This window comes from Amblyomma mixtum, chromosome 2, assembly GCF_055824585.1.
Source record: "Amblyomma mixtum isolate Tamu chromosome 2, ASM5582458v1, whole genome shotgun sequence".
NCBI classification, from domain to species: Eukaryota; Metazoa; Arthropoda; class Arachnida; order Ixodida; family Ixodidae; genus Amblyomma; species Amblyomma mixtum.
Window position 1 is genome coordinate 135,361,318 of NC_143013.1, and position 15,579 is coordinate 135,376,896.

The window sequence follows — 15,579 nt, forward strand, 5'->3', positions numbered from 1 at the left end:
GGCCAACGCAACCGGCGGCTGCCAGCGTGCCCCGACGGGCCCGGCGCAGATTTGGCTCCTGCTCCAAATGCGCGCCGGCGCCGCCGACCGCGCCGACCACAATGCATTGCGCGGAGAAAAATGGCGGATGCCAGCGCGAGCGGCGTGAGCTGCCCAAACACCGAAACCGAGCCGGATATCGTTGTGGAACGCTTTATTGAAGCCATAAAACAACACCCCTGTGTATACGACACAAAAAGACTCGATTTCAGAGTACTTGAGATGGTACTCTGGGTCTGTTTGCCGTAGTTCTTGCACAAGCTGGTGGTACTCGCCTGTTGTTTTCCGCTGTGCGAAAATCTTTCGCACATACATTGAGCGCCTGCGCTTTCGCCGCAAGCGGTGGACTAGTAACACGAGAGCAAGTTTCTGTCGCGCGGATAACACCCTAGCCATATTTCATATAGTAGCCGCAATGGCGTGAATGGAGCGAAACGGATGAGGCGACGCAGAAAAAGGCGCGAACGGAATTCAAACTACCCGCCGGTCGACGATCGGCGCGCGAGTCGGCGGTCGTTCTGCGCATGCTTCGAAGCGGCGCGCGGCGTCTGGACGCATCAAATACTCAGGGGGTGGCGCTCTGGTAAAGTGAGCTAGAAGGGGTAGTGGGCTCACTCCTCAGCCGCCGCCATGCATTGTGGTGACGCCGTCTATGTCAACAGATTCTACTTCTCCGCGCCGCCGCGAGGTGGCACTACCGCCGCCTTCACAGTAGGAGCGTGCGTTGACGCGCGTTTGAGCCGCTGCAGCCGCTGCTGTATGCCTTCGCGTCTTGCGCGTTGCCATAATCAGTACACCAGCTTATCTTACGCAGAAAGTTGGATACAAATACTGGATGACGTCAAGAACCAGTCAGGACCACCTTGAAAACCTATTTGGTATTATCCGGCAGTCATCAGGTAGCAGTGACGGCCCCACTCAGCTTTTGATGTCTTTCACTCTATGGTCTTGTCAAGACAGTAAGCCAGGCGAACTGTGACCAGGGCGAGCTAGCCGCATTGCTAGATATACAGACTTGTGCTGACACGCTGTCACATCAAGAAATCACAAATGCAGCTACGAGTGTATAAATAGGTCAGCCAATTACTGCACCCACATCTGCTGTCCCCAGCCAGCATACAGCTAGAAGTGATTCTAGGCTGATATTTTACATTTCTGGGTACTTTGCTACAAAATGTGTAGTGAAAACGAATTGCGAAGCCTATACAAGCCTACTAACCATGGCACCGCAGGGAGGCTTTCAACTTGTTCGGCTTACAACTTTTCGCGACAATTTCCAAATTTCAGCCACCTTTCACAACATCTCAAAGAACAGCTATATTTTACTCGCATCCGCACGGTACTCGAATATGCCTCAGTGTGCTGGGACCCGCACACACAAGAACTTATTGATAAAGTGGAAAAAATACAAAACAGGGCAATTCTGAGTGTCCTTCAATAATTTCCAAAGCGGACTGGTTTGGTTGGATTTATGGGGTTTAACGTCCCAAAGCGACTAAGGCTATGAGAGACGCCGTAGTGGAGGGCTCCGGAAATTTCCACCACCTGGGGTTCTTTAACGTGCACTGACATCGCACAGTACACGGGCCTCTAGAATTTCTCCTCCAAAGAAATTCTAGCCGCCGCAGCGGGTTCGATCCCGGCTGCGGTGGTTGAATTTCTTTGGAGGAGAAATTCTAGAGGCCCGTGTACTGTGCGATGTCAGTGCACGTTAAAGAACCCCAGGTGGTGGAAATTTCCGGAGCCCTCCACTACGGCGTCTCTCATAGCCAAGCTTAGTCGCTTTGGGACGTTAAAGGTTAAACCCCATAAATCCAACCAAACCAGTCCGCTTTGGAAATTATTGCAGGACAATCAGAATCTCAGAAAGCAAAAGGAATCTTCAGTGGCCAGAACTTAAAACTCAAAGAAGAAATCTGAGATCAAAATTTTTACCTAACATTTTCTATTCCAAGAGTGGTATAGACGGAACAAATTATTTGAAGCAGCCTTTCTATGTCTCGAAGCGAATTGGGACCACAACTTAAAGCTTTATGAACTTCCTTTTAAAGGTGACGTACTCCACTATTCGTTTTTTTTGCGAGCAGTTCGCGAATGAAATGCTTTGCCACCACATATTGTTAATGTTGTACCTAATGAAGCCTTTTTCACGCGTTAAGTGCATGATTTCTTGTTTTTTGAATGTGAAGTGCCCCCCTGCTGTAATGCCGAAAGGTGATGCAGGTACCAAATAAATAAATAAATAAATAAGAGACTGCTGTATCCGTCAGGTCAGCTGTACAGCTACATGAACAAACTAGAAAATATGTTCACGGAGTGTTTTTCCTGCAACGAGCTGCATTCGGACAGCATCATGGATGTACTCGGAGTTGTAAAAGAAAGGCTCTCGCAAGAAATCGGGTGCCCACAGCATGCCTCGCGTCTCTCGGCTAACGTTATCAGCTTTTATCTAACGACACGGTTGCATTTTTTTTGTGTGTGTTTGTGAAAGGAATGCTGGCGGATCAGGGAAGCGAGAAAAAGCTAAACATTTAAAGTTGAGCCGCTGCTCATGAACTATACACGTCCTATAAATCGTGTTTTTCATGTGTTCAGAACTCCATAGTGCGGCCTCACTTCTTTCCTATAAGTCAGTTTTCATGTCAATGTAAAAACTCCATATGCGCGCCGTTTCATTTTACAGTTATTTTAGATACTTTATCTGCATTGAACAAGCGCGAGTAGTGGAGAATGTGCTGCTGCAAGCTTTTAAGCTATGTTGAACGCAACAATTTTAGTTAGCTCTGTTCCAGAAATGGTGTGAGCAGTAAATTCACGAGCCAAAAGAAATGCGCACAACGAAACGGCGCTGACAGCTACAGCTGTAGCCAAAGAAATACCAAGAACGTATGCATGTCCTTATTGCACGCTTCGTATACTTTAAGCCGTGAATAATAATCCTCAGGAAGCGGGGCTATTGGGCGCCGCAATCATTTTCATACAGGTGTGTATTCATGTTTCTGATCTGCGTTGCGGCAGGTACGCCGCAGAGGAGCCAGAAATGCGTTTGCGGTTCGAACACGGTAACCTGTTAGTTCATCGTGTGCTACCGGTAGCAGCATTAGTTATTATTATATTCGACGTCTGTCTACCTGTTCCATGCAAGTCTAACAATTGTGACTGAAGGCAGCGAGGTTTTCTAAGCCAGACTGCCGCGAGAAAGCTGCTCAACCAGCAAAGCGCTACAGTGAAGTCGCCGGTGGCGCCACCCCGTGCGTGTAACATATACTGCGTCAGGGAAAGAGCCCCAGCGAGCCCACTACCCCCTTCTAGCTCACTTTAGCTCTGGCCGGCGCAGCGAAACCGGCGTAGCGCGACAGACTGCGAGCGACGCTCGCACACGTGCCAACACAGCCAGCGCACTCCTTCCGCGTCGTCAGGCCGTCCGTGCCGGCGGCGGCTTGTCACGGAGAGGTGGCGCCCCCGCGGAAAATAACGGCGGAAACTTGAACTTCTCCCAATACGCGCTCCCCCAGCCATTGAGGCGCGACGCGGCGGGCCGCACCAAGTGCGCCGCCTCCATTGAGCGGCCGTAGTACCCTTCAGCCTGTTTCTAGACAGGTTTTATGGGGAGCTCCTTTATGCATCCTCTCGCCCGTTGCCCCTACCCTAGGTCTGTTCCCTCTTGGTGATATTTTTGGCTATGGTGAAAAGGAACAAAAGATTGCCGTTCCGCTCTTACGGAAACCTCTGCTTTGGTTGTCCAAGAACACCGGCGTGCCACCTTGTGCAGCTTCACCCTTGAGCACCCTCGACAGTGCATATTTGCTTCTCTCAGCTGTCAGCAACATTAAAATAGCTAAGTGGATACCATCGTCGCAAAACACCTGCAGCAAACTTTGCTGTCGAGTCCACCCACCACTCACAGCCACTTGCTACTCACATCCACTCATTCCCACTCTTGACCGCTCACGGCCACTCGTCACTCACGTTTACTTGCAGACTTAAGTGTGAGACGATATAAGTTCACTCACTGCACACTGACCTCACCCAATCACATCACTGCTGACTTGAAAGTGAACTGCACGATTGGAATTAGCCCAGACAGGTACATGATTCCTAATGTTTATATCATAACATAGTTAAGGGTAAGAGTGTGACGTCTAACGTTTTTTTTCCAAAAAAGTTTCGAAAACACCCATTTTTTAATCCATGCTTTCTCTGACCTCTGTATCGCTGGAGGCAGAGCAAATTTTTTTGAATTAGTACATTGTCATTTGTAAATACTGAGAGCAGCCTCAATTTTTGTCCTGGATAAATATTTTTGTAATTGCAATAATTTTCGTTATGCAAGTTCAGTAAACGGAAATGTATAAAAATGGCCATTTTTTTGAACATTTCATTCTTTATTTGTCTATCTATGAACACTTAAAAGATTTTACTGGGCCGCTTTTTCACCATTCACGCTGCAAGCCAATTTTTAAGTAATGACATATTTGAAATCAGCTGGACAAGACTAATGTCGCCACAATTTCTTTAAGTTATCTTCAAGGATGAAAAACTGTAGTGCTCGAGACAAGGACACAACAAAGACGACAACACATGCGCTAACTTTCAACTGAATCTTTATTCAATGCACAGTTTGTAAAAACTGCGAGAGCATCAAAATATTGTCCCACAAGCCCATCACACCGCAAGTCACTTTTCACATTTTGTTCAGGCCATCAAGAAAAATCATCTCCTTCTTTGATAGAGATACATACGGGATGCTTACACACTTCTAAGTTTTTTATTCGTCTTGCTTCAATAATCTCCCGTGCTAGCTGTTTCCTGCTTTTGTTAATCACCTGGCATTCATCAAACTTTGGCATGCATATATCTGGTTTACATTCCTCATAGTGTTCTGAAAGATTGCCTTTTCCATTTTCTATATTATTATTGTGCTTGCATAGCCCCTCGTTTAGGCATCTCCCGGTTTAGCCAATGTAAACCATACCACATGATAGTGGCAAGGAATACACGACACCTTTTGCGCAGTAAAAAAATTTCTTCTTGTGATTCTTTGTACAGCTTTGATTTTTCACAGTGTAAGGATTCGTCATCTTACATAGTTTTGCCAGTTTATCTGGGGCTGAAAACACTACCTGAACGCCTACTCGTTGGCCTATCTTTTTTCAGATTACTGTTATTTTTCTACATCTCTCAGGCAGAGTTTGACATTTGGAATTATTCTTACGAATCATCCCCTCAGCCACTGACACCAAGATGTCTTTAGGATACCTAGCCTCTTGTAAACGTTTAACCTGTTCCTGAAAACTACGGTTCACCCGGTGCCCACACGACTTTTCCAGAGCCTTTAAATGCAGTATTTAAAAGAGGCATGTTGACAAAGCCTCTTTTTATCAACTTAGAGTGCTCCGAATTGTAAGCAAGCAAGGATTTGTTGGCACGAGGCGCATAGCTCCAGCAAGTGTGTTCTTTATCACACACCAGGTTAATGTCAAGGAAGCGAATTTCTTTGTTTTCAGGATATATTCACAGGTCAGCTGAAGTGGCTCGAGGCACTCATTAAAAACTGCTGTTACATCAGATGATACTGTTTTTAGGCCACCCGAGGTACTGTCGATGAGGATAAGAAAATCATCCACATATCTAAATACTCTGGTCACTTTGGAACCAATTAGGCAACCATTGATGATTCTGTCAACACTTGCTAGGTACAAGTTGCTCAAAACCGGTGCTAGGCACGACCCAATACAAACCCCCTGTTTTCGCCCTGCCAGCTGATAAAGGTGGACTGGAGATAAAAAGCTAAAAGGCCCCAAAAATTCTGTACAGACACTCCTGTAGCATTCTGGAAATCTATTACTCCTAAATCGTCTGTTATCTGGTTACTTATTTACACATTCCCTGTGTACTGTGCCGGCAATAAGGAAGGCGGGTTTGCCGTTTTTCCAGAATCTATGTTCAGTGACAAAGCTAACGAGGTCATTTCTAAGCTCTTTAACTGTCAGGCAAACCAGTCACTGTCTAGGCTCAAAACTCAAGCAAAAAAGTTGTGTAAGAAACTAAGTCTTGATGGGCAGTGAAAGCGATAGAAAGCAGCAAGCAAAATCACCTCGAGGTCTTTTTCTGTGCGAAAACGCACAAACCGGACGTCCCTCTAAGGGTATCATTTCAGAAAATGACACTTGGCACAAGTCAATCGCCTTATTTTTACAAGAGAAACTAAACCTGTTAACAATCAAGGATCCGTACCTTATAAGGAATTCGGAAGAAGTAATAGGCTTCCTTAACGCACAACCTGACAAAGGTCGTGTGTGGGCGTGGGAACAGCGTCGTCATGCGGCTGCTTCACGGCATGCGTTTCTTCATGCAGATAACGGCAATCCTTCAACTCAGCGCGGGACCTATGGCATCGGCTGATGCCATTCCGGCTGTGCCTGTGACTGTCGACATTCAAGTTGGCAGCGTGGAAAACGGAGAGCTCTGGCAACCCTACTACACTATGGCTCCATCGTACAAGTCCCTCGCATCGTCCACGACATCACCTTTCCACCTGGATAAAAACGGACTGCAGCGGCCTGCGCCTTTCAGTGGGCGTGGGAACAGCGTCGTCATGCGGCTGCTTCACGGCATGCGTTTCTTCATGCAGGTTGGTAATAACTATTCTATGTTTGCTAAGAAATCGAGCAATATGTGCCTGCTGCTGTTCCCACGCCCGGGAGTGCTGTTGATTTTGCTTGCCCAGTGCTTTGATGTTTCTAGTCAACTGCTTTTGTTGTCGGGGGACGTTGAGCTTAACCCCGGCCCTGGGTCGGGCTCTGGAGCTGCCACACGGTCCAAAGACAGCGCTGTTGATAATTCTCTGCAGAAACAACTCAACGACATGTTGACTCTGTTAGAAGGTGTTAATTCAAGGACCGCAAAAATGGAGTTAGAGCAATCACACTTAATAGCCTCTATTAATGAAATGAAACTAAATCAGGAATCTATGATTAGGAATATTGCCGATATTGACGCGAGACTGTCGGCAGTGGAATCTAAATCATCCGCCACTGATGCGGCTCACGGTGAATTGCGGATTTTGCGTGAGCTAGCCGATCAGCTTGTCAATGAAAATAGCAAGTTACGTCTTGGACAGGCAGAGCTGGAAGACCGGCAGCGCAGGGAAAATCTTCTGTTCTTCGGCGTACCCGACAGTTTGTCCGAAACGTGGGATGAAACGGAAGAAAAGTTACTGAACCTTGTTTCAGGCTGCTTTGATACTGTTCTTACGAATGACATGTTTGAACGAGCACACAGGATTGGTGTGTTCTCAGACGAAAAGAATCGTCCGATTGTTGTGAAGTTCCGGTCTTTCAAAACAAAACAACAAATCCTAGTGCAGTCTGCTAAACTTAAAGATAAAAAGGTCACTGTAAGTGAAGATTATTCTTTGCAGACATGTGTCGCTAGAAAGAAGCTTGTGCAGTTCGCGAAGGATGCTGACTTTAAGTATAAGCTGAGGTATAACAAACTGTATTGTGACAACAAATGCTACGGCTATGACCCTATTCACGATAGCGTTTTCGAGCTAGCTGGCCCACCGGGATCTTTAGTGGCCCCTTGTCGCGCTGCTTCTGGCTCGCCACACGCTTCGCCATAGAGGTGCGGGAGGGGCAGTGGACGGGCGACTGGAGATAAGACAGCGCTTTCAATTCTTTTCACAAACATAAGAAGCATAATACCAAAGCGGGAAGGTCTAAACTCTGTCATCGACTCATGTGATGCCGATGTTGTATTGCTAACAGAAACGTGGCTCTCTGCAAAGATAGAGAGCAAGGAACTGTTTGATTGCAAGAAGCGCTACAATGTTTATCGTTCTGATAGAGGTCACAGAAGTGGAGGAGGTGTTTTAATAGCCATCGCCGATAATATTGTCTTCACCGATTAGTCTTTCTAGCACTTTAGAGTTGGTTTGGGTTGAACTTCGTGTTCATTTCAGGAAACTGATTCTGGGCATATGCTACCGTCCCCCGTCTTCGTGTGCAACTTTCGCTGAAGATTTGCATGATGCTCTTAACATGATCTCAGTACGTTATCCGGGCGCGGCAATCCTTCTTGCTGGTGACTTCAATTATCCCAGTATCGTGTGAGCTAATACGTCGCCGTATCCTCGCCCCTTTTCTACCGAATGCAATAACTTTTTGCGAACCTGTTTGGACTTTAACCTTTCGCAGCTAGTTACTAAGCCAACTCGTATCACGCCATCATCTTCCAATGTTTTAGACCTTGTGCTAACCAACGCGCCGGATCTTATCGCTTCAATCTCGTACTTACCTGGTCTTAGTGATCACACCTTGCTTCATTTCGATGTAAAAATTAATATTCCTAATCGCCGGAACATCTTCAAGTCAATTAGAGATTACAAGCGGGCGGACTATGATGCTATTAATCGTGAATTAGCTCTTTTCTTAAACAGTTATTTACCAGATTTTCCACAGCGTTCTGTCCACACTAACTGGGAAATGTTTAGGGACACTGTTGAACGTCTCACTAATACATTTGTGCCGCTAAGAATTTTGCGGTGTAATAGCCAATCACCGTGGTTTAACAACGTTCTAAAAAGACTATCCAATAAGAAAAAACGTTTGTTTCGCTCGGCGAAATCGTCGAATTCGCAACAACGATGGGACTGTTACCTTTCTGCGGCCGCTGAGTACAAATTAGCTCTGAAAAATGCTAAGGACACCTTCTTTAACAGTACTTTGCCTGCTTTGCTGATTAATAACCCTAGACAGTTTTGGAACACTGTGAACAAGAAAGATAGTTCGTCAATACTACTTACATCTTCTGACGGCGTTGCATTTTCACCTCATGAATGCGCTAGTGTTCTTAACAGTGTTTTTCCCAGGCAGCACAACAACATTGGTCAAACGTCGGGCAACTGTTGGCAAAAATTGGCACGAACATCGGTCCTACACTGGCATTTGGGCCGAGCGCTACCACATCACACATTGGCCCTACTTTCATGCCAGTTTTGGGCCAACGTTCAGCCAATCAAGCGGCCAACGCAAGACCAATGTTCGTTCTGCAGCATGGGCCAGCAAAGGTCTCATACTGGTATCCAACTTTCAAACATTGGTAGCCAGCTTTCAAACATTGGTAGCCAGCTTTCGAATAATGGTTTCCAGCTTTCGAATAATGGCATCCAGCTTTCGAATGATGGTTTCCAGCTTTCGAATAATGGCATCCAGCTTTCGAATAATGGTTTCCAGCTTTCGAATAATGGCATCCAGCTTTTGAACGCTGGCGCATGCAAACCCAGCCGCTGGCTACTGACCAGCATTTTCAATCGTCTTCGAAAGTAACCAGGCTGCGTGGCTGGCTTCTTGCATGGATTAACAAACATATGTAGGGTAAGAACCCTAGGATCTCCTCACCGTCCAGAACTCATCGTTAGGGAATTAAGGATTCCCTTATACAACTGTGATGCAAACTATGCACCCTGGTTACTTTTCGAAAATATGGTACAATTCCACCTACCAACCCACAGGAAGGTAAGCAAGAAATGAGGCAACCAAAAGTATTCACAAAATAAGATCTTTATTTTTTCAACACGAAAGCTAGGCGGGCGAGTTGGTGATACATTTCAAAAATAGCAGCGCGAGAAACGGGGACGAGGGGTAGAAAAACATAGGACAAGCACTGATCAGGACAGTGCTTGCCCTGTGTTTTTCTACCCTTCATCCCCGTTTTTCGCGCTGTTATTTTTGAAAATCTTTTTGAAACGTGAGGTGCGCTAGGCAGGGAGGGCTAGGGGTTCGGAAGGGGACAGGACTTTGGATGGAGTGCCGGGCTCGTGGTGAAGTGGGGTGCCAGGCTTGCGGTAGGGTGCTGTGCAGGGTTCATGGTGGGGTGCTGGGCAGGGCTAGTGGTGGGGTACTGTGCTTGGGTGCGAGGCAGGGGTGGGGTACGTGGCAGGGCAAGGGTGCGGGGCAGGACTGGTGTGCGGGGCAGGACTGGTGTGCGGGGCAGGGCTTGGGTGGGGGCAAGGACTGGGTGGGAGGCAGGACTTTGGGTGGGATGCTCGATTTGGGCTAGGGTGCCAGGCAGGGCCTGGGGTGGGGTGCAGGGCAGGGCCTGGGGTGGGGTGCAGGGCAGGGCGAGCGAGCAGGGGGAAGAGCCAGCGCTGGGCTGGGTGGCTGCCGAGACGGCAGGTTGGAGGGGTTGCCTAAACTCCTCGGCATACCTCCTCTTCCTGCCGCCTCCTCGGTCAACTGACCCCGGCAGCCACCTTCGAATAAATCCCAGTGCTTCAGCTTGGTCAACCCCCTGCTTCTCAGTAATCGCACCTGTGTAAAACAAGTTTACATTAAATACAACATTTAGGGGCATGCGACAGTATTTTCTCAACATCAAATACAAATAGTTTAGCTAAAAACCAAACTGAAGAGGAATCAAACTAATATTCACTACTTGTTCTAATATTCGTACAAAATGAGAATCGTGCCAAATATAGCATCAGTGACGGTGCTGTGTTACAATACTAAAGGCTAACCTCCCAGCAGATAAAAGATGCAACCCTAATCTCCTCTAAGTGGCTGTAACATGAAGTCAGCATATTACATCTATAAGCATAACGTTATATGTACGGGCTATTTTTGACTAATGAGAATAAAATAGAGGCTGCACCTGTGAACAAAACATGGGTGCCTGCTACATATGAGCCATAACCTCAGAGATCTGCCATCAAAGCATGGTTTTCCGAGCTTGCTTGAGCCCCTATGTGCCGTCCAGATTTCAAGGCCATGTACGAGTCCTGTGTATACTGCTACACAAATGGACCATGCTGTGGCACTGAACTCTTCGTCCCATGCATATGAATTGCGTCAGAATGGCTCATGGCATTGGTGTAGGCGCCGTTTTTGAAACAGCTGAAGAAAAATGCAGCAGGTCTTATTTGAACATTGTGCCAATTATTTGAAAGCATTCCAGCAGTTAACATTATGAACAATTTTGAACAAACAGATTTGATTCATTTGAATAATCCCACACATAGGAGGGTGCTCATTTCACTATTCAAACTGCTGGAATATTTGCATACTCTTGAAATATGTGGCAGCACGTAGTACTGTCTACAGGCAGCAGAAGAATAGAAAATAAAAATGAAATATACCTGTCGCCACCTTGCACAGCGTCATGTTGATGAATGCCTTCTTTCCCTTCCGTCCGTGAAGGCTAAACTGCTCCTGCACCCTCACACCCATGATGTTTGTCATAATATTCGACCCCACCTCCCGCAAGGACCGTCCACCCAAGCGGACCAGGTTCCTCTGCTACAAAAATATAAGAAATGCGACACGACCTCTTTTTGGTCATAACACTGTATCTTCAACCGTAGTAGCTACCTGTCAGCACCAAACAGAAAACAAAACAGAAAGGAGACGCAGTTCCGCTGAAGCCCCAGCGAAGCTGAAAAAAAAAAATGCTTCATAACCAAGTAAGTGTTTATAACCAAATCATGACATGCCACTCCCTTTCTTTGCGAGAGGCTAAAGACCTAAACGAACACTGACTCGTGAAGCAGTCAGTGGGGAAAGAACAGTATTGCACACCTTTATTGCGAAGACTTTAAAAAATTTTCTCGCCCCAACCGCTGGCTCGTTTATACTGAAAATGTGCACTGAACTTGGGTATTGCAGGTAACTTTTGACTCGTAGTAAGTTTGTCAACAGTACTTGCCTGGTTCAGCCGCACATGATGCAAACCCGTAATCGTTCGGTTCGAAACTGATGAACTGAAAGCCGGCAACCCTAGGTTTTTGACAAAATGGTGTTCGTGGCGCCATCTGTTGTTTACGGAGGAATGCGCCACGACACAAAGTGTGTCGAGATCAACATCACAAGCTGCGCAGGTCCCTCGACGGCACCACTGCCGCCCTTCGTGGCAATCTGGCGTTGGCGGCGGCTTTCAGTTCGTGGATCTCGGTGCAAACGATTACAGAGTTGCATTATTTGCGGCTGATTCAAGTAAGTATCATTGCAAAGCATGCTATGGGACAAAAGTTACCACAGCACACAAGCTCTGTGCCCAGTTTTACCCCAAACGAGCCAGCGGTTGAGGCGAAAAAATGTTTTGAAGCCTTCACGATAAACATGAACAATACCGTATACCTGACCAGAAAAGGTTAATATGTATATTCACATGCCACATTAAGTACGGATTATGGGTAAGAAAAGCATCATTACTAACCACTGCATCCAACTAATCTTGGCGGGTGACTTATTTGTTAATAGAACTAGGAAAAACAAGCACAAAACCGACATACATTTGTTACTGGTCACTGCAATCACTGCAAAAAACTAAACAAACAGGAGATTACCACAGCAGCGGCCACGCCCGAATCCCGAACTGCTGCTTCCGCTACCTCCAATTCTTCCAGGGTATAGGCAGGTAGGGTGGGCAGCTCCACACTTGGGGCTGAAGGGGCTGAAGCGGGAGCCTGAGCCCCGTTCGCTGCCTCCAGCGCCGCCAGCTTCTCCAAAATCTTCTCATTCTGCTGAGAATTGTGACGCAGCTGCTGGCGCACCTCCAGGAGAAGGTGCAACACCCGCAGAGTGATCGCCGAAACAAACATTTAAGTCAGAGGAGGCTTCTGCACATCAGACAGTGACACATCCACATACAGGATAACCTCAATAATTCGAACTCTGTTGGTTCGAAATCACGGATAATTTGAAGAATTTCTGCAATCCCATTATTTATACTGCAAATTTGATCATATAATTCAAAGCAGCGGCATGCACTAGCCCGGTTATTTGATGATCTGAGATGCCATGCGAGGATGTCCGATCCTGATTTTGCCACAAACTGATGAAGTGACAGCCACTTCCAGCCGCGAGGCAGCGCTGCAAAGCATTGCCGATTAGTAATGCCGATGCTCAATATGCAAAGCACCCCAGTCCCAGTACTCTCAGCAAAAAACGAATCAGCTACGACTTGTGGACCGCTGAAGCATGCGCCTTCAGAGGAAAAGACATGTTATACTGCAACGCAGGCGAGAATACCAGCTTCCACGTGACAGGCTCCCCAACGCTTCGTCAAGACATGGCCAAACTAGAGGCAGTGGTGCGCATGCTTGTTGCTCATCTCCAGCCTGGTCGTGGTCAAGACAGCACCTAGAAGAGGTGCTGGCATCAAAGCACCTCCTGCACCTAACATCGTCAGTGTGTGCTTCACAATGCGACCATTCTGATGTGCCCGCGACAGGTTGACTCGCACGCAATGCCACCCTGCGCCGTTTCTTTGAGTAGTGTGCCATGATAGGAGGGTTAGGTCAACCTTCAAATTAGGATCATTCTGAAATTCGGGATCGACCTGCACACAGAGTTAATCTATCTAATGGTGTCTAAGGTTGTTTGGACGAGCAGCAGGTAGTACGCACCCCGTGCTGGTGCCTGTTCACCGGCAGGATGCATGGGGCTCCTTACATAAAAAAAGCTGCTAATTCGCATGCTAATCAGTTCCTCTGACGAAAATTCAAATTGTGCGCTGTTTACCCAGCTCATGTGCGCTGGCGATCACTTCCTTGGACAAGGGGTAGGTAGTACAGGGACACATTTACAACCGTTAATATCCAGGGTGTGCATCGCACCGCAGTATGAAACTACAGAATCGTAGTTTAGTTTGTTGCTTGTCATAGAGGCCACATGAGAGTGTGGAACACCGCTTTTCTGCTTGTTATTTCCAGTGGCTTCAGACTGCTGTCCTTATAATTGCGTAGTTACACATTTGTCGCTTTCAGTTTCGCGTGCGCCGCGATGCCATCCAGTGGGAAACTACAAAACAAAATGCAGCGGTGGGACAAAGCATGCAGGGCTAGGATGTGCAATGACCTTTTTTGGGGGGAGGGCCAGCAAGGGCTACGAGCTGGAGAGTCAACCTTTCGTAGGTAATTATAATGTAATCACAAAGGTAGCATATTCTTGCAACAAAATTTTTGTCTGCGTCCATTTTTTTTTTGCTGCGGTCTGTTAATTCGAAAACCCGGTTAATTAGAATATTTTTTGCAGTCCTGATGACTTCCAATTAAATTAGGTTTCACTGTTTATGCCAGTGATGCTGCGATCATTGTATATGTTGTGCCCTCAAAGTGCTGATATCTAACGCTAATGCTAAGTGCTAATAATTGCCACGTGTATATATGCACGCCTCAACCAGTGCGACCCTCTGATTGCTTAGCTTGCCTCGCATTCGACCAGCGTCAGTGTTGCGCTAATGATGATTATGATGGGATTGTCACGCCCTTTGTAGCGAGCAGGCATTTCACAATGCGCTGATCACTGCCTTGACATGGCAGAACCAGCAAGGACAACGCTGCCACTAAGAAGCTTTGTCTGAGCCAGCTGTAGGCATATTTGTGTCGGAAACAACCTGCGTGTTTCGAATTTTTGTTGTTTGGGCACTCAATTGCGCCAAACACACTTGAAGCACTCTATTTACCGCCACAGTTTCGAATTCATTTACTATAGTCACACTGATGATTTGCCTTGCTCCTGCGGGGTGCCGAAGCAGCAATAATGCATACGTCCTGTCTCTCCTGCACTGAAACCTGCTCTTATCGCCTTACCTTAACGCCACCGAGACAGTGGGCTGCATATCATGCTCTCATGTGCGGAGCAAAGCTCGGGTGCGTCACTGGTGTGTGCCACCCGAGCACGATTTGGCCCACGTACCCATGTGCACCCACTAATCATGAAATGAACCACGAGAGATTCCAGCCAGCAGTTGTAGCTGCTCTGTCCGAGCTAGAGAGCTTAACTGCGATGGGTTATATACAGACATCAGTCTGTTTTACAGTATACATATTGCAACCAAGCACTATCCTGGCGACGCTGGAATGCACTACAACCGGCGCCAGGAGCAGGAGTTTCACCTTATTTTAAGCTCAGCGACTACAGCACGCTCCAGTGCAGGAGCAATGTGCTGCAGGAGAGATGTACAGGGAGCATGCATTGCTGGCTGCATTGGCGCCACGCAAAAACAAGGCAGAAAATAAATGGTAACTATATCAAACCAACCGAAAACTATGGTGACATGTTGAGTGTTTCGAGCATATTTGGTCGACAGAGACACGCGGTCGAGTTCCAGCGGCAACAAAACTTCGAAACACACTGGATATTTGCTGCAGAAACATGCCTACAGCTGTCCCAGATAAAGCAAGGCAGCAGTCTGCACATTCCAAAATGCTCACTCACTACAAAGGGCCCAACCAACAGATCATACTATCAATAGTGCAATACTGACACCGGCCGAAAGCAAGGCAAGCAAAGCAATGGGAGGGTCGCACCGGTTAGGGATGTGCACATGCACCTGGCGATTTTAAGCTTTCGTCTGGCTCAGTGAGGCAGTGCTAATACAGTTTTTTCTTGTGCAGCACGCTCCGTTTACTTCTGTCTGCACCAGTACCGAAGTGGAGAGACCACGCAAACAGACAGAACTACGTGCCAGCACTTTCTCACTGTGCAGCACCTGTTTTCAAGATATGGATATGGTACCCGACCAAATATGTTTGTC

At 47.1% G+C, this 15,579-nt stretch overlaps 2 protein-coding genes across 2 annotated transcripts; one reads left to right on the plus strand and one right to left on the minus strand.

Annotated features, from left to right (window-relative positions):
- Positions 1–6,352: 6,352 nt before the first annotated feature.
- LOC149361005 (uncharacterized) lies at positions 6,353–7,750 on the plus strand. Its single transcript, XM_089569438.1, has one exon. It carries the CDS (start codon positions 6,362–6,364, stop codon positions 7,664–7,666), a length of 1,305 nt encoding a protein of 434 aa, XP_089425564.1. The 5' UTR covers positions 6,353–6,361; the 3' UTR covers positions 7,667–7,750.
- A 2,993-nt stretch (positions 7,751–10,743) lies between these two features.
- On the minus strand, positions 10,744–14,409 carry LOC149361006 (uncharacterized). The gene is made up of 2 exons (XM_089572569.1): positions 12,386–14,409; positions 10,744–11,339 (listed from the first exon to the last, which is right to left on the minus strand). The coding sequence occupies exons 1-2, from the start codon at positions 12,638–12,640 to the stop codon at positions 11,139–11,141; spliced, it is 456 nt and encodes a 151-aa protein (XP_089428695.1). The 5' UTR covers positions 12,641–14,409; the 3' UTR covers positions 10,744–11,138.
- Between the last annotated feature and the right edge of the window lie 1,170 nt (positions 14,410–15,579).